Raw genomic sequence first — 22,572 nt, 5'->3', positions numbered from 1 at the left:
TAGATGGGAAAGTGGAATTCGAAACACAAATAGAACAGCCATGATCTTATTGAATGGCAGAGCAGGCTTGAGGGGTCAAATGGCTCACCTCTGCATATATTTTGTTTGTACGTATGAATTATGTTTAGAAATTGTAATGTTAGAATTCAGATAGTTTTTAGAATGGCATCAAGCTGGACTTGAATGCTTCTATCAGATTAGAAGCTTGCAACTATTCTTCATATATCTTTTATTCTTTGTATAGTTTTCTTAAATTGTGAAAAGGTATTTACCATATCATTATTTTGTACAGTTGAGTTTTTATGAGCATAAGAAGTGATAATTGCAATAATATCCTTACTCTGGTTCCTTTTCAAAAAAAAAGAGCCAGAGATGGGTTTCTAAGATTCTAGATCTAAGCCCATAGTCACCCAATGTAAGGGCAAAATGATGTCAGACTAGCATGATACTGACCTCTAGATCCGATGTTAACATTGTCTGGTTGAAATCTGCTGACAGTTGTTCCATGTAGAAACCTCAATTATAAGCTTTCATTTTGGTTTAAGTAACATGCATCGCATGTCTCAGTAAAGAATATGATACGAGTGACTCCTTTACAGGTGCGATGTTAGCATATTCTGGATGAAATTGCATCGCATTCTCTTGGCTTGCTGAAAGATACTCAGTTTGTTTTGTCTGAGACCTGCACAGGTATTTCAGGCATGTAGCACTCCTGGTCTGAGAATTTAAAGGTAGCATTTTGTAATATATGTACTTTAGCTGTAGAGAACCACAATGAACTTTACAGTTGATTTCCACTTCATGCACTCTTAAAAGGATGCACACCTGAAGGTAATCTTCAGAAATCTTAAAGTATTTTGACAGGACAAATGCATCTTTGTTGAAAAATTTGTAACTAAGAGGTTATTTAAAATTTCAATACTTTGATATTTCTTATCCCTTTAAATGCAGGGGGGTGAATTTCAACTTTACTGGGGAGTGAAGGTCAGGTAAAAATGTCAGATAACAGATCAACTATCCATATATACCCTGTTAGATTTTCTTTTCCATTAAGATCCACTGCTATCAGTTTATATCCATGCTGAAGTTGAATTTCACTTCCAAGGTATACAATTATGGCCTGTGGACCTCACTAAGCCCACAAGCCCTCATGATTCAATTTTCCAATCAAGACAATTCAAGTTTATTTTCTTTTGTTTTTCTTATTTATTGATACTCGCTGTTTGAATTTCATGGGGCTGAAGGCTTGTATATGGCTTTTCGTTGTATCATTATAGATAAATCTTAATCATAAAATTAAGATCTTAAAGCATCAAGAATATAATAAATTTAAGTAATCATTTAATGGGAACATGGGTTTAAACATTATGGGCAGAATCTTCTGCCTGTCGGGCAGGCCGGTCGGGGGCGGCCGCAGAGCCGATCGCTATCCGCGATCAACTGCGTGCCGCCATTTAACGTGGGCAGGCCAATTAAGGCCCACCCAGCGTGACGTGTACCCGGTAGCGTCAGTGCTACCTGTACGGGCATGGGGAGGAGGGACAGTTGGGGCCTGCGCTCTTTTGTGCGTGTGCAGAAATCTCCCTGAGGCACAGAGCTGCCTCAGGGAGATAAAGTTCATATTGAAAGTTTGAAATAAAAAAAGATTAAAATTAGTTAGATATGTCCCCTCATGTGTCAGTGTCACATGAGCTGGGACATGTTTATCAATTGTGAAATTTTTTAAAATTTATTTAATAAACCTTCAGGAAACCTCATTATGCTCTTGGTTGAGGTTTCCTGAAAAACGTGAAGGCCACTTGGGCTCTTCGCTTGCCCACCAACCTTAAGATTGGACAGGCAGCATTGAGAATTACTTCAATTGGTTTATTAATGGCCTTAACAGGCCTTTGACAGGCACTCAGCCACCTCTGTCACCGCGCGTCATTTTACGCGTTAGCGTGACAGGCCCGCCCCCATTCGTCGACGTGAAAATTCTGGCCTGTATATGGTCCCAAAGGTTCCATGATGCATTTGGCTGACAAAAAGTAAGGGTCAGGTATTTCTGAAGTCGTGGAGTCTCTGTGGACTATTAAAAATGGAAGATCGGACCTGGATCTGGAAGTTCTGTCCCCATTCCGACAGATCCCATTTTTGCTGATAGGGGAAAGGGGATCAGGCATGACTCACATATGAGGGAAACCTGAACTCAGTGTTGCGAAACAGACCCCAATCTCACTGCAGCAAGGGCCTTATCCCGCATTGTGGGCGTCACAAATTTTTAGATGTAAGTGCTTGGGAAGTGCAGAGAAGGTCTGTAGAACTGTCAAGCTGTTTAATTATTTAAATCCCCAGCTCTTTAAAAATTTAAATAAAATAGCCTGTTTGTGTCAGTGAAAATGGATGAATAATAATGTAGAAAGCCAGATCTACTTGGGAAATTACTTAGTTCAGGAGACCCTGCTATATATAATCAGATGGCGAGGACATTGCTCTCTGTACCCAGAGAACTGCAACAAAAATTACAAAAACAGGGTGGGGGTTGGGGTGGTGGTTGGTGGATTAAATATCAGTTGAAATGGCTACAGAGAGATCCAAGACACAATGCAATGTGCTAGGTGGACTAGAGATTCCTGTGTTGGAACTGACCTTTGCATATCATTTCTCAAAGTGACTGGAGTAAGGGACTGATCAATAAGAAATGTGATTGTAGGTCAACTTCTCCACACCCGCTCAATACGCCTTTTGCTGGTTGATGGCTTAGTTGCCAAAGGCCATGTGGTAAGCTTCAGTGAATTGCTTGAGCAAAAATCTGGTCGAGCAGATTTCCTACCCATTGTGGAACCTGCTAGATTTTCAACCCAGTCTGAGAGCAATGTAGTTATGTCTCTGCAAGCAAGTCACTCAATTATCAGAAGGTAGCTCAACACCATATTCTCAATGGCAATTATGGATGAGCAATAAATGTTGGCCTTGCCAGCCATACCAAATCTGGTGAAAGATTAAAAAAAAAATTCTCCAGAATTTCAGGCTGTGTGATTTTATTTTATTTTAAATATTTTGCTGATGAAATGGATGCTGATCACTGGTGCTTGTTTGCCAGGTGAATATAATTGTAATTTTATGGGGATAATTGACAAGCAGCAGGTGGAGCAGGCTTGCTGCCAGCCCGTTGCAGCACTAGGAGGCCTTGCCATTGTCAGGATGGATCCCATTTACAAGCCTTGGACAGCTGTGGGCACTTAATGGGAAATTTGCTGCAACTTTTCAGTTGTGAGAGGTGGGGAAAGTGACCGGCTCCCTCAGTTCACTGGAGGGGTTTGAGCCTGAGATGGGGAGCTATCAAGGTGAGAGGGGTCGGGTGGCCTGGCAGCAGGTTATGCTTTTGTTAGTGAAGTTATGGAATGAAGTTTCTAATCAATCAAAACTTCATGTCCAGATTGGATAGATTTGGCATAACACATTTGTTAAAATGTAGATTTCTGAATTTATGCCCCTGGTGGGAAGCCTCATCCACCAGTCACACAGATTGGATATCTGGGTGGCATAAGGAATCCTAGTGAGTGAAGCCAGCTACCATAAGCACAATATCAGTATCTTTAACATCATACATGCAGAAAAAGAGTTTTCCCATAAGGTTAGACGTTGAATAATTACCTGAGTGGAGCATACTGAAGAAGATCGAACAGTGTAGATTGTTTTTCCATATTGGAGCCTGTCTAATTATCCACCCTTATAAATAAAAATGAAAACAACATTCCCTCCTTTCCTACTGCTCCCAGCTTCTACCACAATACTATCTCACAATGTTAACTGGCTAGTCAAGTGGATAGTAGTTGATTTTGAATTGAACATTCATTTTCATGTACTTTATTTTCATCTATGTTATTTTTTGCAGCAAATCCTGGCCAGGAGAACACAGACAACCTTGATGACTGGAATTACAAGCCTCCAGGCTCTACTTTCACTGACATTGACCTGATGGACTGTGTTACTGTTCAGTGATTCCCATGTTCCCGCTCAGAATATCCTTGGAGATAGGTAAGCTCTTGTTCCACTCTTGCAGAATATTCTCGGGACTGATAATATTAGCCCTTGTGGGTTTGCTTTGAGTTTAATGTTGCAGGCATGTATTATACTTTAACATAAAAAAATTGATATATGATGCATTTCTTGTCTCAAAAGGCAATACATATAAAACTAGTCATGTAAGGAATATCTCACATTAGGAAAGTGACCATTTGAAAGTTCTTGGAAAAGTTCTCATCCTTAAGGAAATTAAGAATTCCTGAGGGAAATATTTGCTAAACTTCCCAGGGACCGATTTTCCAGTTCCTATTCCTTGGCAGATTGGATCACCTGGGTGCAATTCATAGAGGAAAATTGAGTGTGCAGGATTGCACACTCAAGGGGGAGCCTGGTCAACTTCAGATATGTTAGATTTAAAGATCACTCTCAGGTTTATTTTTCAATCCATCATTTTAACCAGTAACCAATTGCTTTATTTTCAGTTAAGATGTTAACCAATTACTTTATTTTCAAAATTAAGATGTTAAACACAAAAAAGAATTAAAAGGAAAAGTAGATAAAAAATACAACCTTTAAACAGTCAGTAGTTATAATGTGGGATTCCTTGCAATCAACTGTTCTTGAAGCAGAGTTTATAAATGTACTTAAAAGAGTATTAGCAGCTTAATAATGAGGAATACTGGGGAACAAACAGGAGAGTGGGTTCACAATGTTAACTATCACAACATGGTTTGGCTTTATAAAATTCTGTGCTGTGGCACTCTATAACATTTCACTTAGTTCCCTTCCAGCTCCAGGGATAAATAACTGAATGTTAAGCTGTATTTTATTTCTTGCTAAATCAATGATGTCTGTCATGATCTTGTATATAATCACTGAAAAAAATGTGAATCCCTATAGTTGGATAAACCAACAGTCCCTAAGAATGACTTGAACCAGGCATCAAAATCAGGGCTGAGTTAATATGAAAAGACTGTTGAAATGAGTGACAGAAGTAAGCATTTTTTTTAAAGCTGTGCAGCAGTCATCCCCAGTTTCCTTTTTAAACATGAATTAAGACATTGGTCCTCAGTACTCTCAGGAGAAAGCTACTGCCTGCATTCTACACAATACTTTCTTTGTTCAATGTACATGATAAGCTCACTAAGATGTGATTTAGAAGTGACCTCATCTAGCTGATGTGTATCAACAAGATAGTAGGGGAAAGCAGGATCAATGAATATAATGTTTGCGCAGTAACACTGATCTAGAGAAAGTCACCAGGTAATTGGAGTGGGCCAGCTTGTCTATAATACAGTTTAATGTTGAATCAAGAGGGAAAGGTATGTAGTGATTACTTTCACTGATAGGTCTCAGACAGACCAATCTACAATAGCTAAGAATCTTGTTCCTGCACTATACTATTTAATAATGCTGTTAACATTTCTAGCTATATACCTACCTGTGATTTTTACGATTCTGTTAATGTTTTAAAATGGTACTATAATGAGTGCCACATTGTAAAATTACTTACTAGAAAAGAATCCTGTTGACAGACCATGCTATTCTGCACAATGGTCCTAAAATTCCTGGACCCTGGAAGGATGCATTGAGGATGATTTTTTTCACAGGTGGACCTGGATGTGTTGATTTTCTCCTTTTTGTGAACTATCCACAAGGAAGTGGAAGCATCAGCCCAGTAAAGAAGTAAGCGAGGGATTTCGGATGATGTCATTCATCTTCAGCTCTGACATTTCCACCTTGAACTCTATCTTTCAGTACCTGTATGAGGCAGTCATTGCCTTGAGCCAATGATAGAGGAGTGAGTGCAGTCTTAGAGTTTTGTGTTCGATAAGGTTTTTGTTTATTGCTTTGCTTTACCTGCAACTTTCTGTAAAATACTTTTTGCTTTTTTTATCTGAAGCCATCAGCTTCAAATGTGCTCCTCTTGGAAAAGATTAGCAGCTGGCAATATTTGGAACGTACTCTCTAAAAGTATCAAAATGTGATGCCCAAGAGAAATCCTATTTTTTTTCCTAATATATATGGTGGAAGTAGGAAAGGAAAGGGAGCAGCAGATTGTTCCATGGGATGTCCATTGGCAACTCCAGCAAAAATTCAGACCTTTTCAGAGATACCCCTACTCATTGGGATTTCAAATCTAGGAGGTTCTTCTTAAATCTTGCCCTAGAGTTATGCCACTGGAGGCCACTTTTCAGACCTATGCCTGAGAAAAGCCAAACTCACCATTACAGCCAGAAGTGCAGATCAGATCCACATTCAGGACTGCACTTACTGAGAAATGGACACCCACCCCCCCAGATCTCACTTCCTGCTGGGGGGGGTCAGCCTTTGAACCACATAATATTACACCAACCCAAAGCCAGCAAGTTGCAGTGAGGTTTTAATAAATTTCCCCACTCCTTTTCTGAATCCTAGGGCAGAATTATCCCCCCATAATGGGGGGACATTTAGGACCGGGAGCATGGAGGCACGCCTCCAATCGGCGCCCTCAATTGGAGGCACACCGCCATTTTACGTGGGCAGGCCAGTTAAGGCCTGCCCAGCGTGATGTCCGCAAGTAAGCCCCATGTGCTCTCTGTGAGGGTGGAGGGAATCCCTAAACCAAGAGTGCTCTCTTTCGCACAGCGCACTCATCTCCCTGAGGCTAAGTGCTGTCTCATGGAGATCGACGCCAAATTTAAAAATGTTAACAGTAGAAAAAAATCCCCCTGACATATCCCCTCATGTGACACTGTCACATGAGTTGGGACATGTCCATCACTCTCATTGACACTTTTATTAAAAATTTAAACATGTACATGAAACCTCATCCCGCCTGTGGATGAGGTTTCATACTTTTTCCAATGCCCGCTAGGGCTTCCGGCCTGCCCGCCAACCTTAAAATTGAAATGAGGTGGGGCAATGTCGGGAGTTCCGACCGACACCATCCCACGTCATTTTACGTGTCGGCGAGGGGGCCCCGCCCCTCGCTCGCTGACCGGGAAATCCTGGCCCTGGCTCCTGCTCTGAACTCACACTGAAGTCCTTGGCTCCAACTAGTGGCAGAGGTTTGTCAGCACCGGTAGCGATTGAAATCCTGAGACTTCAGCTGCTACCTGCACCAACCAATTTCTGTCACCAGATGGAACCTGGCCTATCTAAAACTAGGTGAGTATAATTTTTTTTAACGTTTATTTACATTTACTGTATATTGTATTTTTTTATATTTTAAAATTTATTTTATTTTAAAAGTTATTGCATTTATGAATATAGTTATCTAGGAATATACAGCATTTCAACTTATAATGTTTTACTTTTTTCTGCTGAGAAAAGTCCTAAAGTACCCAGCTATACAGTACTTTTAGATTTGATGATTTATTTTATTCTGCAAATTATTTCAGCCCAGGATGCAGAGTACTGCACATGTACAGTACATACATGTACCTGTACATTGTTTTTTCCAGGCAAGAAATGTCTAAAGGAACCTAACTCTGGTTTTAACATTGATTCCTTTGGGAACCTGTGATTCACGTAAAGTCATTTTGCTTAAAGTTGGAATTTTGCAGGAGCACAACAACAACTTTTAGTGAGGACGCCTCTATCAAGCAGAGTCCACCTGCCAAACAATCACCACTTTCTTCACATACTGTATAAATTGTTGCAAATTGGGTCCAAATCTGGAACTCCCTTCCTAACAGCACTGTGGGCGTACCTAGACCACGTGGACTGCAGCGGTTCAAGAAGGCAGCTAACCGCCACCTTCTTAAGGGCAATTTGGGATGGGCAATAAACATTGGCAATAAAAGATTTCCCTTTATCTTGATATTCTAGCTAAGTGTCCTGATTGCAGCACATAAAACTTCAACATGTCTCTTACTTCAGCAATACTCAAGTTCTGTATTACCAAACAACTATAAGGACTTACAGTGCAGTGACATTGTCAGGCTGCGTTACAGGAATTTAAAAAAAAATCAGAATATAATATATCTGGGACATGTGGGTTGCCAGTTCCTGAGGCATTTCTCAGTATCTAGAGCTTGTATAGGTATGGCTGTAGTTTTTTTGCCAGGATCTGTGATTCATAGTGCTGGTGGAAAGTCCCCAAATAGATTAATTTACGAGGGATTTTTACTGCTGTTTTCAGTTTCTTGTTATAAAGCATGGACATATATTCATTAGCAAATTCAAAATTTTTCTCTTTTTTTTCAATTATTCTTTTTCTCTGATTAGAAATAAGATATCTCTCTTTTTCTGTGTGTGTCAGGTGTGATTCAGTAGGTGGTACAACTGCCACCAAATTACAAGGTTCTAGATCCAAGTCCCCTCCTCAGGCCTTGAGTACAAAAATCAAGGTTGAAATTCCAGCATTGTATTGAGGCAGCACTGCACTGTCCAAGGTGCTGCTTGTTGGGTGAGACATTGGCCTGTAACTGCCGAGCTCCCCAGTGTAACTGCCGAGCTCCCCAGTGTCAGATTTGGTGGTTACCCCAAAGATGTGCTGGGGAATTCCCTCTGGGAAGTTCCCAGGTAAGGGTTTGCATGGTAATTGCCCAGAAGTGCACACTTCCTGTGGACAATTATGCTGCTCTGGGAATCATCCAAAAATGCCGTTTAAATCGCAAACTTCGGATGGTTCCACCGGGGTTATACCAATAGTTACTCAAAAAAAGTTAGGAGAATGAAAACCTCTTCTAACTACTGAGTGACTATTGTAAAGACCCAGGCTGACCCCAAGGAACTCCCCCACATCCCCGACCACCCCCCACATGGGACTATACCCACCCCCGACTTCTGACATGCTCTGCCCTCCCAACATCCAACACCACCCAACCCCTTAACCTCTGACACATCCATCCCCTCGACCTTGCTACCCCAGCCCCCCAACCTTCAACACGCCCCCAGACATCCGACATCCCTTGCACCCCACTCCCCTGACTCTGACATGCTCCCACCCCCGACCTCCAACAACCTTCACACTTCCCTGACCTCTGAAATCCCTACCCTTGACCTCCGACACCCCCCCCAACTCCCCCTGACAACCCCCCAACCTGGACCTCCGACCCCCCTCCCCCCAGCAGACCAAGACCTGTGGCCACCGCTTCCACCATCACCCCCCCAAGATGTTTGACTGACCGCTACCATCACCCCTCCTGGACCTCCGAATGACCCCCCCACAACCCCGGACCTCCAACCAAACCTCCCCCAATCCCTTGGACTGCTCCTGGACACCCCCACCCCATCCCCGCTCCTCAAATCCTATGCACTCACCTTAGACACTTACCTTCCCCTGGCCTGCCAATTTACCTGGCCCTTTAAACTTACCTGCTTTACAGCAGCAGTGCTGTAAAAAAAGGGACATGGCCTCCTTTAATACTCTGGAGCTACACCTCGCTGGGGCCCACATGGATTCTTTTGATGCAGGCTCCAAGCAGCTCCGACAAATGGAAGTGTCAATGCAATTTTCAAGACCAGCTAAGTAGGCATTTATTTCTTCTAATTTCTGCGGGCCAGCAATTTCCAATGCTAGTTATGGCCCCTTAACCCAAGGCCCCATCTGCCTGGTTCAGTGGTTGTAATTGATCCCCTTGCACTACTTCAGTGAAGAGCAGGGGACTTAACCCAGTTGTCCTGGCCAGTATTTATCCCTCAATAAGTATCACAGAAAGCAGATTATCATTATTACATTGTTGTTTGTGGGAGTTTACTGAATTAGCTGCCCCATTTCATACATACCAACATGACTATACTTCAAAAAGTACTTCATTGGCTGTAAGGTGCTTTGAGGCATCTGGTGGTTGTGAAAAATACTATATAAATGCAAGTATTTACTTGATAATTGCTTTGTTAAATGAGAAGTCACAAGATCCTGCCACTGTCTACAGTGCAGGATATCATAAAGAGAGAAAACAAACATAGGGCAGAATTTTGCCTTCGTCAGGTGGGCTCAGCGGGGGTGAGTGGGAGCGGTCGGGAAACCAACCGCCTCAGGGAGATGAAGATATAAAAAATTGAAAATAAAGAATTTTAAAATGTTAAAAAACACGCCTCCTCATGTGATTATATCACATCAGCAGGGACATGTTATTAATGAAATGTTAAAATTTTTATTTAATTCTTAATAGCTGTTGGAAATCTCATCCCACCCGTGGATGAGGTTTCCTAAAAATCCAAAGACAGCTTGGCCTTTTCGCCCTTTTCCAGCGAAAAATTTAATTCAATGTTTTTTTACATTATTCATTCATGGGATATGGTCTTCACTGGTTGGGCCAGCGTTTATTGCCCATCCCTATTTGCCCTTAAGAAGCTGGTGGTGAGCTGCCTTCTTGAACCGCTGCAGTCCATATGGTGTAGGTACACCCGCAGTGCTGTTAGGAAGCGAGTTCCAGATTTGGATCCAGCGACAGTGAAGGAACAGCGATGTATTTCCAAGTCAGGATGGTGAGTAGCTTGGAGGGGAACTTCCAGGTAGTGGTGCCCTTCTCCTTCTAGATGGCAGTTGTCATCAGTTTAGAAGGTGTTGTTGAAGGAGCCTTGGTGAATTCCTGCAGTGCATCTTGTAGATGGTACACACTGCTGCTGCTGTGCATCGGTGGTGGAGGAAGTGAATGTTTGTGGATATGATGCCAATCCAGCGGGCTGCTTTGTCCTGGATGATGTCAAGCTTCTTGAGTGTTGTGGGAGCTGCACTCATCCATGCAAGTGAATTCCATCACACTCCTGACTTGTGCCTTGTGGATGGTGGACAGGCTTTGGGGAGTCTGGAGGTGAGTTGTTCTTTGCACGATTCCTAGCCTCTGACCTGCTCTTGTACCCAAATTATTTATATGGCTAGTCCAGTTCAGTTTCTGGTCAATGGCAACCACCAGGATGTTGGTAGTGATGGTAATGCCATTGAACATCAAGGGGTGATGGTTCGATTCTCTCTTGTTGGAGATGGTCATTGCCTGACACTTCTGTGGCGTGAATGTTAACTTGTCATCCCAAGCCTGGACATTGTCCAGACTTTCTGCCTTTGGACATAGATTGCTTCAGTATCTGATGAGCCGCGAATAGTGCTGAACATTATGTAATTATCAGCAAACATCCCCATTTCTGATCTAATGATGGGAGGAAAGTCATTGATGGAGCAGTTGAAGATGGTTTGGCCGAGGAGACTACCCTGAGGAACTCCTGCAGTGATGTCCTGGAGCTGAGATGATTGACCTCCAACAACCAAAACCATCTTCCTTTGTGCTAGGTATGATTCCAGCCAGTGGAGAATTTTCCCCCTGATTCCCATTGACTCCAGTTTTGCTAAGACTCCTTGATGCCACACTCAGTCAAAGGTTGCCTTGATGTCATGGCAGTCACTCTCACCTCACTTCTGGAGTTCAGCTCTTTTGTCCATGTTTAAATCAAGGCTGTGATGAGGTCAGGAGCTGAATGACCCTGGCTGAACCCAAACTGGGCATCAGTGAGCAGGTTATTGCAAAGCAAGTGCCGCTTGATAGCACTGTTGATGACCGCTTCCATCACTTTATTGATGATCCAGACTAGACTGATGGGGTGGTAATTGGTCAGGTTGGATCTGTCTTGCTTTTTGTGTACAGGACATACCTGGGCAATTTTCCACATAGCTGGGTAGATGCCAGTGTTGTAGCTGTACTGGAACATCTTGGCTTGGGGTGCAGCAAGTTCTGGAGCACAGGTCTTCAGTACTGTTGCTGGAATGTTGTCAGGGCCCATAACCTTTTGCAGTATCCTGTGCCTATTTTTTGATATCATGTGGACTGAATAGAATTGGCAGAAGACTGGCATATGTGAGCTAGGGAGCTCCGGAGGAGGCTGAGATGGATCATTCATTCAGCGCTTCTGGCTGAAGATTGTTGCATTTGGTCCTTCAATGGCCCTTATAGGCCTATTAATTGTCGGTGGGCGTGCTGTTGACTCCCGCGCATGCCCACTGACCGAAATATCATGCAGGTGCATGATGATGTTGGGATGCTTGCCTGGCGTCATCGCGTGTCATTTTACGCTTGTTCAGGTTGGGCACGCGCCCACCCAATAAGCAAAAAATTCTGGCCATAAAGTAAATCAGTACATAGATTAAATAGTCACATGATTGCCTTTTACAAGCCCGTGAATTGCGAAATGGAGGAATGATTGGGGTCCTGCAAAAAATCAATTAGATTAGGAGATTGTGGAGATAATGTTGATTTAGAGGATGGGGCAAAATGAGCAATATCGGCTCACCCCCACATTAAACCCTTTTCCTAATTTTTTCTTTTGATTGTAGTCGATCAAACAAAATTAGGAAACTGTTTAATGAGTGACCATGTCAATATCGCGCATTTTACATTTTCCAAAGTCAAAATGGCTCCTAGTGATTTGAACAGTGAGGTTGTTGGTAAGAGGAAGGTGTAATTAGGTATTGAAAGGACCAAAAGTTCAGAGGAATATTTTTATAGTGGTATTAACAGAATAGAAACAAAACAGAAGTTTCAACAGAACGATATTGATTCATGTGCCGTTGTTTATAAAACAACAACTTGCCTTTATATAGCCCCTTTAACATGGAAAAACATCCTAAAGAGCTTCACAGAGGCATAATGATACAAAAATGGACAGCAGGTGTCCTCAGCTCACTGATCTAATTTAAATGAGGCCCAAGGCCCAATTTTAATCAGGCCTCAGACTTACCTGTTCTTGCCCAGGAATCGTTCCTTGCACCCAGTTTGCACTGGCGGGCCAGCACTGTGCAATTACCTTCTTGGAGATTACATTTTGACTTCATACGTCCTCAGGATAAGATAACAAATTGTAAGAACAACTAAACGATAAAGAAAAGAACACCCTAAGAAATAATTTTAATAGTGGAATCAGCCTTTCAGGGTTGATACGCCCTATGCTAAGCTGCAGTATTTTGGGCAGAATCATAATTTGCATTTGGTATTTCACATTTTTGCATTCTGCAGGGCTATGAATATCCTTAAATAGAAGAGAAAGCTCTCATGATTTGAATCAGATCAACATGACCCTGTCCAGATTCTTATTTCAAAGAGCACAAATATAACCTGAATACCAGACTTTGCAAAAACCAGAGTCAGCGAGCTTTATTGTAGTTGACAAGACAAATGTTTGCTTGAATGTTTGGTGACAGCTCAAATATATATTTGACAGAAATGGTTTGTGGAGCTTCTCATTTGGCTTCTCCTAAAATAGACAGCTAATATATCCCTGTTCCCCCACCCTATCATTTCTAATCTTGCTACAAACAGTTGGCAATGAGATACGACATACACCAGAGTTCTACCTCGCCAAATGCTGCAGCGGTAAAGTTCGGAGTCCAACATGGTCATAGACACAAATGAAGAAGCACAATATTGCATATATAGGCATTTTTCCCCTTTGACTTAAAAAAAGGTCTTTTTTTTGTTTAAAATCAATAATGACTGAGAATAATGCAAAGAGAACAGAAGGCAAGCTCTGGGAAATGTCTGTCATTCCAGAGTGATTGCTAGATCAAGTTACAGGTCTCAACTTCCATGCATCATGTTTTTCTGCAATCTGTCCAACTCTGCAAATGCACAAAACAGTAAAAGCATAGAGATAATGATGAGAGGAAAACTTGGAATAACATCCTATTTAGCAGTTTTTGCACTTTGTCCATCCATCAGCAACTTTTTCAGACTTGTGGCTCTTGTCTTATATTAATGAACAGCACTGAGATTTTCTTCCACATTTTGGTATATTAGACAGGAATTCTGATTGTGTAAGATCAGCACCATGATAATTACAAGGATTTGGGTCTAATTTACTATCTTGTGCATTGTATTGTTAGACAAAGTCTTAGTCATTTTCTTTTGCTTTTAGCAATGCATATGTGGAAATGTCAATTTTCCCATGAACACAAAGATGAAAATGATAAAAGATGCCAGTGAAAGTACAATTAAAACTGTTCATCCAAGAAGCAGATGTTCTGAACAAGAATTGCACTAAGCTGCTTTTCTCTCCTACTTGAATAGATAGACAAAATATTTGTAAAAGCAGATTAGCCCAATAAAGTTGGCATTGTGTGTGCAAACAAGCTTTTTATTTCTAGACTTTGTTTCTTCTTACTTAGGTATTTTATTAATGCTTGTTCCCATTAGTCTAGAGATCATGCAGGAAATTCAGCAGCATTATAATGTACAACTCATTATAACTCCCTTGACGAATAAGATTACCTGGTTCCAGAAGACAGCTGATGAGTGAGGCTGTATGCTATCAAAGAATGGGTTTTCAGAAAACCTTTCCTTAAGGTTTGAAGCAGATTCAGATGAAATAATTACCTTAGAGCTTTAAGGGGCTATATGGGGCATCTGAGTTTGATGAATGCAGAACAAAATCCTTTCAAAGGAGCTATTAATTAAACTAAAAATACCTGCACATGCACATCCATGTAAATGGCATCATGTATGAATCAAAGGTGCATCTGCATGCTCTGATCTGAAGAAAAGAGCAGCGTAATAACATACAAGTCACGGAAGATTTATAAAGTTTAAATAGGAAGGAAGTTCCAGTTTCTCAACCATGCTCACCTCCTTACAAATACAGGCTCCACTGAAGTTGCCACAGTTGATTTCTACTAACTGTAACTAAACCATGGTAACATCAACAGAAAATATAAATAGTCTGGTGAGGGTTTTGATAATTAGTAAAATATTACTGCTTCCTTTCTCTTTTTAATAAAAGATTATGGGATTGTTTATAAGCCATGTCATCGTCCATATTTACATGAAATACATGGTCTATTCCAAGTTTGTTTAATAGAGGTGACTGTGTTGTTTTCTATAGCCAGAATTTTGCATTTGACATACGGACTCGGCGGGAGTGGGCAGGGGCAGTCGGGAAGCCAACCGCCGCCCATGATTGGTTCTGCACGTGATTTCACATGGGTGAGCCAATTAAGGCCCACCTTGCGTGGATCGCGAGTGGTAGTGCTGAGCGCTGCCTGTGCGGGCAGGGGGAGGAGGGAGAGTCGTGTCTAATGCACAGTTTGCGCATGCGGGAGAAAGAGCGCTTCAATCTCCCTGAGGCATGGAGCTGCCTCAGGGAGATTGAAATGCCTTTTAAAAAAATTAATAATGACTTCAGAAATTTAATGAAACATCCCCTCATGTGACTGTGTCACATGAGATGGGACATGTTTTTAATGGCAAAACAAAGCTTTTATTTAATTCGTATTATCTTTAAGAAACCTCATCCCACTTATGGATGAGGTTTCCTAAAAAATGTAAAGGCCGCTTGGGCTTTTCGCAGCCTTAAGGGCAGCATAAAATTCAACTTCATTACCTTGTTAATTGGCCTTAATAGGCCTTTCAATTATCGGCAGGCATGCAGCCAACTCCAGCGCGCGCCCAGTGAACAAAATATCACGTGGTGACATCAGGATGCATGCCCAACATCATCGTACGTCATTTTACGTTCCAGCGTGTTGGGCGCGCACCCACACGCCAAATATAAAATTCTGGCCTATATGTTTTACATATTCAATTTTGTGTAGTGGTCAGTCAGGAAGTCTTGTAGCACTTTGGGTAGCATCACTGCCTCTGAGCCAGAAACTCTGGGTTCAAGTCCCACTTCAGGACTTGATAGCCAAGGAAGATGCATTCACAACATGGCCAAACGGGATGAATATCAACCTACAAATCTTTTCAATGTACGCCAATGGCAGATAGTAAGAGTGGGAGAGATTCCTGGTCATGTGAGGGACAGTAAATTGGAGCCTCTACCATCATTAACCATAGCTCCAGACTACAACATGCATAGAAAAGTGCAACTTGACTGGACAGCTGGCGTGGATTGGATTTTTTTTGAATGAATTGGGAGCTTGGGCAGCCTATAGTTCCCAGTTGCTTTTTTCATGGCAACAACCTGGCCAATCAGAGCTGATTGCCAACCAATCAGCAACACTTTTCTCTTGTAATAGAAATTGTTGCTATCATCTGAAATTTGGCATTCTTGCATTTGTCCTCATAAGTGCAAGATGAAAAGCTTTGGCAACATGTCTCACTTTTCAGCAAGATGGCTGTGGTTATTGGAGGTCAATCATCCCTCCCCTAGGACATTGATACTGGAGGTAGCATCCTAAAATGTTTCCCTTCATCGTAAGGTAAGGAGTGAGGATGTTCATTGATGATTTCAATGTTCAGAAGCATCCGTAACTCCTCAGATAAGTGACAGCTGGGTGTATGTGACAATGAAATATTAACTGTATGATTACACTCAGTTCAACACTCCAAGACATTTCTCAAGCTTCCAATGCCTCTGTTGTCAACTTGTTTATCTACCATACAGTCTTTGATGAATGGTAGCTCTCTTCAACTAAACATGAAAACAAAAGAAATAAGAGGAGTTGACCATATGGCCCCTGGAACCTGTTCTGCCGTTTAGTTCGATCATGACTGACCTTCTGCCTTAACTCCATTTTCCCGCCCACACCCCATATCCTTTGATTCTTTGATAGACCAAATAGCTATTTAACTCAACCTAGGTATAGCTCTAGTGACCTTGAGTGCCCTACCATCCATTCTTAATTAGCACATTCGTTTAGATAATATCACCAACTTTAACTTTAACACCTATGTGTTCTTTTGTTCTATTGTTGTTGACATCTTTTGATGATCTGCTTCTATCACTGCTTGTTTGTCCCTACAACCACACCCCCACTCCACTTCTCTCTCTCTCTCTCTCTCTCTCTCTCTGCCCCCCACACACACAACTTAAACCAGCTTATATTTCAACTCTTTCTTGGACTCGAACTCAAGTTCTGTCGAAGGGTCATGAGGACTCGAAACGTCAATTCTTTTCTTCTCCGCCGATGCTGCCAGACCTGCTGAGTTTTTCCAGGTAATTCTGTTTTTGTTTATGTCTCCAAAGAATATAGCCCACTGGGAAGACAAATCTCACTAGACCAAATTTTGCTGTCAAATTACTTATGGGGCTAATGATGCTCACAGTTATTTAAGCATAAATGGTAACTCTTTCGAGTACAAACACATTTCCATCTGTTCCTATTCAGATGAAGTTACATTGTTTCATAGTTTGCCATTGTGAGATTTGAACTCTTGATCTTGGGGTTACAAACCCAGTACCATAAATGTTACAGTAACATCATGTGAGGGCTGGATGTATGGGTCAAAGCCAACATCCAACAGTTGCTGTCTGAATTGTGCTGCTCCTCCATTAGCTTCCTGAAGATGGCTTCTCGCTGTCTGCATCACCATGTAAAAGCAGTGAATGTCGTGAAGTTGCTTTATTTGCTGAGCTCACCACAGGAAGGTACATGCTGTCCATTAAAGTCTAAGAACTCTTTTAATGACAAGTGTTGATTGTTGCCAATCAACCATTCTGGTACTGGAAATTAATTATTCCAAATGCAGAGTCCCATTCCTTCAAATTTTCATTATTGTTGGGGGGTCTTTAAAATATCAAATAAAAAATTCAATTTTTTTTGCTTCTGCTTTCTGTCTTTGCCCCCTTTCTTATCTAACCTTTTCAGCATCAAGCTATAAAGAACAAGAACAAAGAACAAAGAAAAGTACAGCACAAGAACAGGCCCTTCAGCCCTCCTAGCCTGTGCCAATCATATTGCCCGTCAACTAAAACATTTTGCACTTCTGGGGTCCATATCCCTCTATTCCCATCCTATTCAAGTATTTGTCAAGCTGCCTCTTAAACACCACTATCATACCTGCTTCCACCACCTCCTCTGGCAGCGAATTCCAGACACTCACTACCCTCTGCGTAAAAAACTTGCCCCGCACATCTCCTCTATAGTTTTCTCCTCTCACCTTAAATCTATGTCCCCTAGTAATTGACTCTTCCACCCTGGGAAAAAGCTTCTGACTATCTACTCTGTCCATGCCACTCATAATTTTGTAAACTTCTATCAAGTCGCTCTAGTGAGAACAATCCAAGTTTCTCCAACCTCTCCTCATAGCTAATAACCTCCAGACCAGGCAGTATCCTGGTAAACCTCCTCTGCGCCCTCTCCAATGCCTCCATATCCTTCTGATAATGTGGCGACCAAAATTGCATGCAATATTCCAAGTGTGGCCTAACCAAGGTTCTATCCAGCTGCAGGTTGGCTTCCCAGCTTTCATACTCAACACCCCTACCAATGAAGGCAAGAATGCCATATGCCTTCCTGACTATCTTATCCACCTGCATTGCCACTTTCAGTGACCTGTGGACCTGTACACCCAGATCCCTCTGCCCATCAATGCACTTAAGGGTTCTGCCATTTACTGTATAATTCCTGCCTGTATTAGACCTTCCAAAATGCATTACATCGCATTTGTCCAGATTAAACTCCATCTTCCATTTCACCGCCAAGCCTCCAACTGATCTATATCCTGTTGTATCCTTTGACAATCCTCTTCATTATCTGCAACTCCTCCAACCTTAGTGTCGTCTGCAAATTTACTAATTAGCCCAGTTACATTTTCTTCAAAATCATCTACGTATACTACAAACAGCAAAGGTTCCAGCACTGATCCCTGCGGATCTCCAATGGTCACAGCTCTCCATTCAGTAAAGCACCCTTCCACTGCTACCCTCTGTCTTCTATGACCAAGCCAATTCTGTATCCATCTTGCCAGCTCACCTCTAATCCCGTGCGACTTTACCTTCTGTACCAGTCTGCCATGAGGGACCTTGTCAAAGGCCTTACTGAAATCTATGTAGATAACATCCACTGCCCTTCCATCGTCGATCATCTTTGTCACTTCCTCGAAAAACTCGATCAAGTTAGTGAGACACAACCTCCCCTTCACAAAACCATGTTGCCTCTCACTAATAAGCTCACTTGCTTCCAAATGGTAGTAAATCCTGTCACGAAGAATCTTCTCCAATAATTTCCCTATCACTGACATAAGGCTCACCGGCCTTAATTTCCTGGATTATTCCTGCTACCCTTCTTAAACAATGGAACAATGTTGGCCATTCTCTATTCCTCTGGGATCTCACCTGTATCCAGTGAGGATACAAAGATTTCTGTCAAGGCCCCAGCAATCTCCTCCCTTGCCTCCCTCAGTACTCTGGGGTAGATCCCATCTGGCCCTGGGGACTTATCCACCTTAATATTCTTCAAGACACCTAACACTTCCTGTTTTTTGATCTCAACATGATCCAGGCTATCTACACACTCTTCCCTAGACAAATCGATCACTAAGTCCTTCTCTTTGGTAAAAATCAACCGCTAAGTCCTTCTCTTTGGTTGATTAATTAAATGATACAAATACAGATACAAATAACATCCTAGAAATAAGTGTGATTCAGGAGGTGAAAGAGAGGGATGAACTTAAAACAATTACAATCACCAGGGAAAGAGTACCAAGAAAATTATTAGAACTAAAAGCTGACAGGATCCAGTGGGGGAGCGTGAAATTCTGGCCGTGGAGCTGAGGCCATAATCAGATCAGCTATGATCTTGTTGAATGGCGGAGCAAACTTGAGGGGCCAAATGGCCTACTCCTGCTCCTAATTTATATCTTCATATGTATTAAGTTATTTTATGACTCTTTCAAACTATGAACAGAATAACATATACACTGTTTTGCAAAGTTGCCAGTTTTGCATCATAGATATATTTTGCTATGAGATGGATTTGAATCAGTGTTAGATTTGAGTTTCATTAGAGAAATCAGTAAGCTCTATTCCTTTCTGGCAGTGTCTCTACTCTCTGCCATATTTAAGCTTACCTGTTTTATGATGTGTATCTGTGTCCTAAGTGCTGATTTACTTTACATTGTTCTACGTATTGAGAATGTCCTTGATTTAACACTGGCAACTAGCCACACACTCCAAGAGAATGTGCCAGCCATCCATTGACTCTAGGAGAATGTGCCAGTCATCCATTGACTCTCAGAGAATGTGTCAACCATCTACTTAGCCCAAGAGAATTTGCCAACCATTCACTGATTTTAGGAGACTGTGCCAGCCATCCACTTACTCTCAGAGACTGTGCCAGCCATCCACTTACTCTCAGAGACTGTGCCAGCCATCCACTTGCTCTCAGAGAATGTGTCAGCCATCTACTTAGTCCAAGAGAGTTTGCCAGCCATTCACTGACATTATGAGGATGTGCCAGTTATCCACTGACTCTAGGAGACTGTGCCAGCCATCCACTGATTCTCAGAGAATGTGTCTGCCATCTACTTAGTCCAAGAGAATGTACCAGCCATCCACTCACTCAATTTTAAGCAACATGAATAAATCTTTTCTTTTACCAAGAAAAGCAGAAAAAACCATGGCTGACAAGGGAAGTCAGGGACAGCATAAAAGCTAAAGAGAAAGCTTACAATGCGGCGAGGAGCAGTGGGAAACCAGGGGGTTGGGAAGCCTACAAAGACCAACAGAGGACAACTAAAAAAGAAATAAGGAGGGAGAAGAGTAAATATGAGGGTAAACTAGCCAGTAATATAAAAGAAGATTGCAAGAGTTTTTTTTGGGTATATAAAGGGAAGAGAGAGGCAAAAGTGGACATTGGGCCGCTGGAAAATGATGCTGGAGAAGTAGTAGTGGGGAACAAAGAAATGGCGGAGGAACTGAATAGGTACTTTGCGTCAGTCTTCACAGTGGAAGACATGAGTAACATCCCCAAAGTTCAAGAGAGCCGGGGGGCAGAGGTGAGTATGGTGGCCATTACCAAGGAGAAGGTGCTAGGAAAACTGTAAGGTCTGAAGGTGGATAAATCACCTGGACCAGATGGATTACATCCCAGAGTTCTGAAGGAGATAGCTGAAGAGATAGTGGAGGCGTTAGTGGTGATCTTTCAGGAATCACCGGAGTCAGGGAAGGTCCCAGAGGACTGGAAAATTGCTAATGTAACCCCCTGTTTAAGAAGGGAGTGAGACAAAAGACGGGAAATTACAGGCCGATTAGCCTGACCTCAGTCGTTGGTAAGATTTTCGAGTCCATTACTAAGGATGAGATTTCAGAATACTTGGAAGTGCATGATAAAATAGGGCAAAGTAAGCATGGTTTCATCAAGGGGAGATCATGCCTGACAAATCTGTTAGAATTCTTTGAGGAGGTAATGAATAGGTTAGACAAAGGAGAACCAATAGATGTTATCTACTTGGACTTCCAGAAGGCCTTTGACAAGGTGCCGCACGGGGGGGCTGCTCAGTAAGATAAGAGCCCATGGTTTTAGAGGCAAGGTACTAGCATGGATAGAAGATTGGCTGTCTGGCAGGAGGCAGAGATTGGGGATAAGGGTGTCCTTCTCAGGATGGCGGCCAGCAGAGTTCCGCAGGGGTCAGTGTTGGGACCACAACTTTTCACTTTATACATTAATGATCCAGATGAAGGAACTGTGGGCATCCTGGCTAAGTTTGCAGATGATGCAAAGATAGGTGGAGGGACAGGTAGTATTGAGGAGGCGGGGAGGCTGCAGAAGGATTTGGACAGGTTAGGAGAATGGGCAAAGAAGTGGCAGATGGAATACAACATGGGCAAGTGTGAGGTCATGCACTTTGGTAGGAAGAATAGAGGCATAGACTATTTTCTAAATGGGGAGAGAATTCAGAAATCTGGAGTGCAAAGGGACTTGGGAGTCCTAGTCCAGGATTCTCGTAAGGTTAACTTGCAGATTGAGTTGGTAGTTAGGAAGGCAAATGCAATGTTGGCATTTATTTCGAGAGGTCTAGAATATAAAAGCAGGGATGTGTTGCTGAGGCTTTATAAGGCTCTGGTCAGACCACATTTAGAATATTGTGAGCAATTTTTGGGCCCCGTATCTCAGGAAGGATGTTCTGGCCCTGGAGAGGGTCCGGAGGAGGTTCACGAGAGTGATCCCAGGAATGAAAGGCTTAACATATGAGGAACATTTGAGGACTCTGGGTCTATACTTGATGGAGTTTAGAAGGATGAGGGGGGATCTGATTGAAACTTACAGAATACTGAAAGGCCTGGATAGACTGGACGTGGGGAAGATGTTTCCATAAGTAGGAGAGACCAGGACCTGAGCGCACAGCCTCAGAGTAAAGGGAAGACCTTTTAGAACAGAGATGAGGCGAAACTTCTTTAGCCAGAGAGTGGTGAATCTATGGACTTCATTGCCACAGAAGGCTGTGGAGGCCAGGTCATTGAGTGTATTTAAAACCAAGATAGATAGGTTCTTGATTGGTAAGCAGATCAAAGATTACAGGGAGAAGGCGGGAGAATGGGATTGAGAAACTTATCAGCCATGATTGAATGGCAGAACAGACTCGATGGGCCGAATGGCCTACTTTCTGCTCCTATGCCTTATGGTCTTATACACCTGGAGTCCACACTGCAATGCCTTTCTCTGCTCTTTAAGTGGTAGGATTAACTAATTTAAGACAAACAGTTTAATGCCTCTGTTAAAATATCATTCCAAGGAATTTACTAAAAAAGGTGTTCTGTTTGTCTGATAAGATTGCACAGTTGAAATCAGGTTGATAGTTTTCAACCTACTTCTTCCTTTAATAATAGTTTTTCTTTTTAAAAGAACCATCAAAGCTGTTCATGTTATAGCCCGATAGAAAATAAAGCAAACCTTCTTCTTTCTGCATATTCTTACTGGAATCTCTG

General features: G+C 42.1%; 1 protein-coding gene across 1 annotated transcript in view; it reads left to right on the top strand.

Annotated features, from left to right (window-relative positions):
- The window catches only part of LOC121280220, a 365,957-nt gene that overhangs the window by 242,047 nt on the left and 101,338 nt on the right, over positions 1-22,572 (top strand). Inside the window, exon 6 of the mRNA XM_041191985.1 lies at positions 3,878-4,020. Coding sequence (XP_041047919.1) covers positions 3,878-3,984 — 107 coding nt within the window. The 3' untranslated portion in view covers positions 3,985-4,020. The remainder of the gene's footprint in view (positions 1-3,877; positions 4,021-22,572) is intronic.

Source organism: Carcharodon carcharias, chromosome 1 (assembly GCF_017639515.1).
Source record: "Carcharodon carcharias isolate sCarCar2 chromosome 1, sCarCar2.pri, whole genome shotgun sequence".
Classification (NCBI taxonomy): domain Eukaryota; kingdom Metazoa; phylum Chordata; class Chondrichthyes; order Lamniformes; family Lamnidae; genus Carcharodon; species Carcharodon carcharias.
This window is presented reverse-complemented; position numbering and strand designations above follow the sequence as displayed.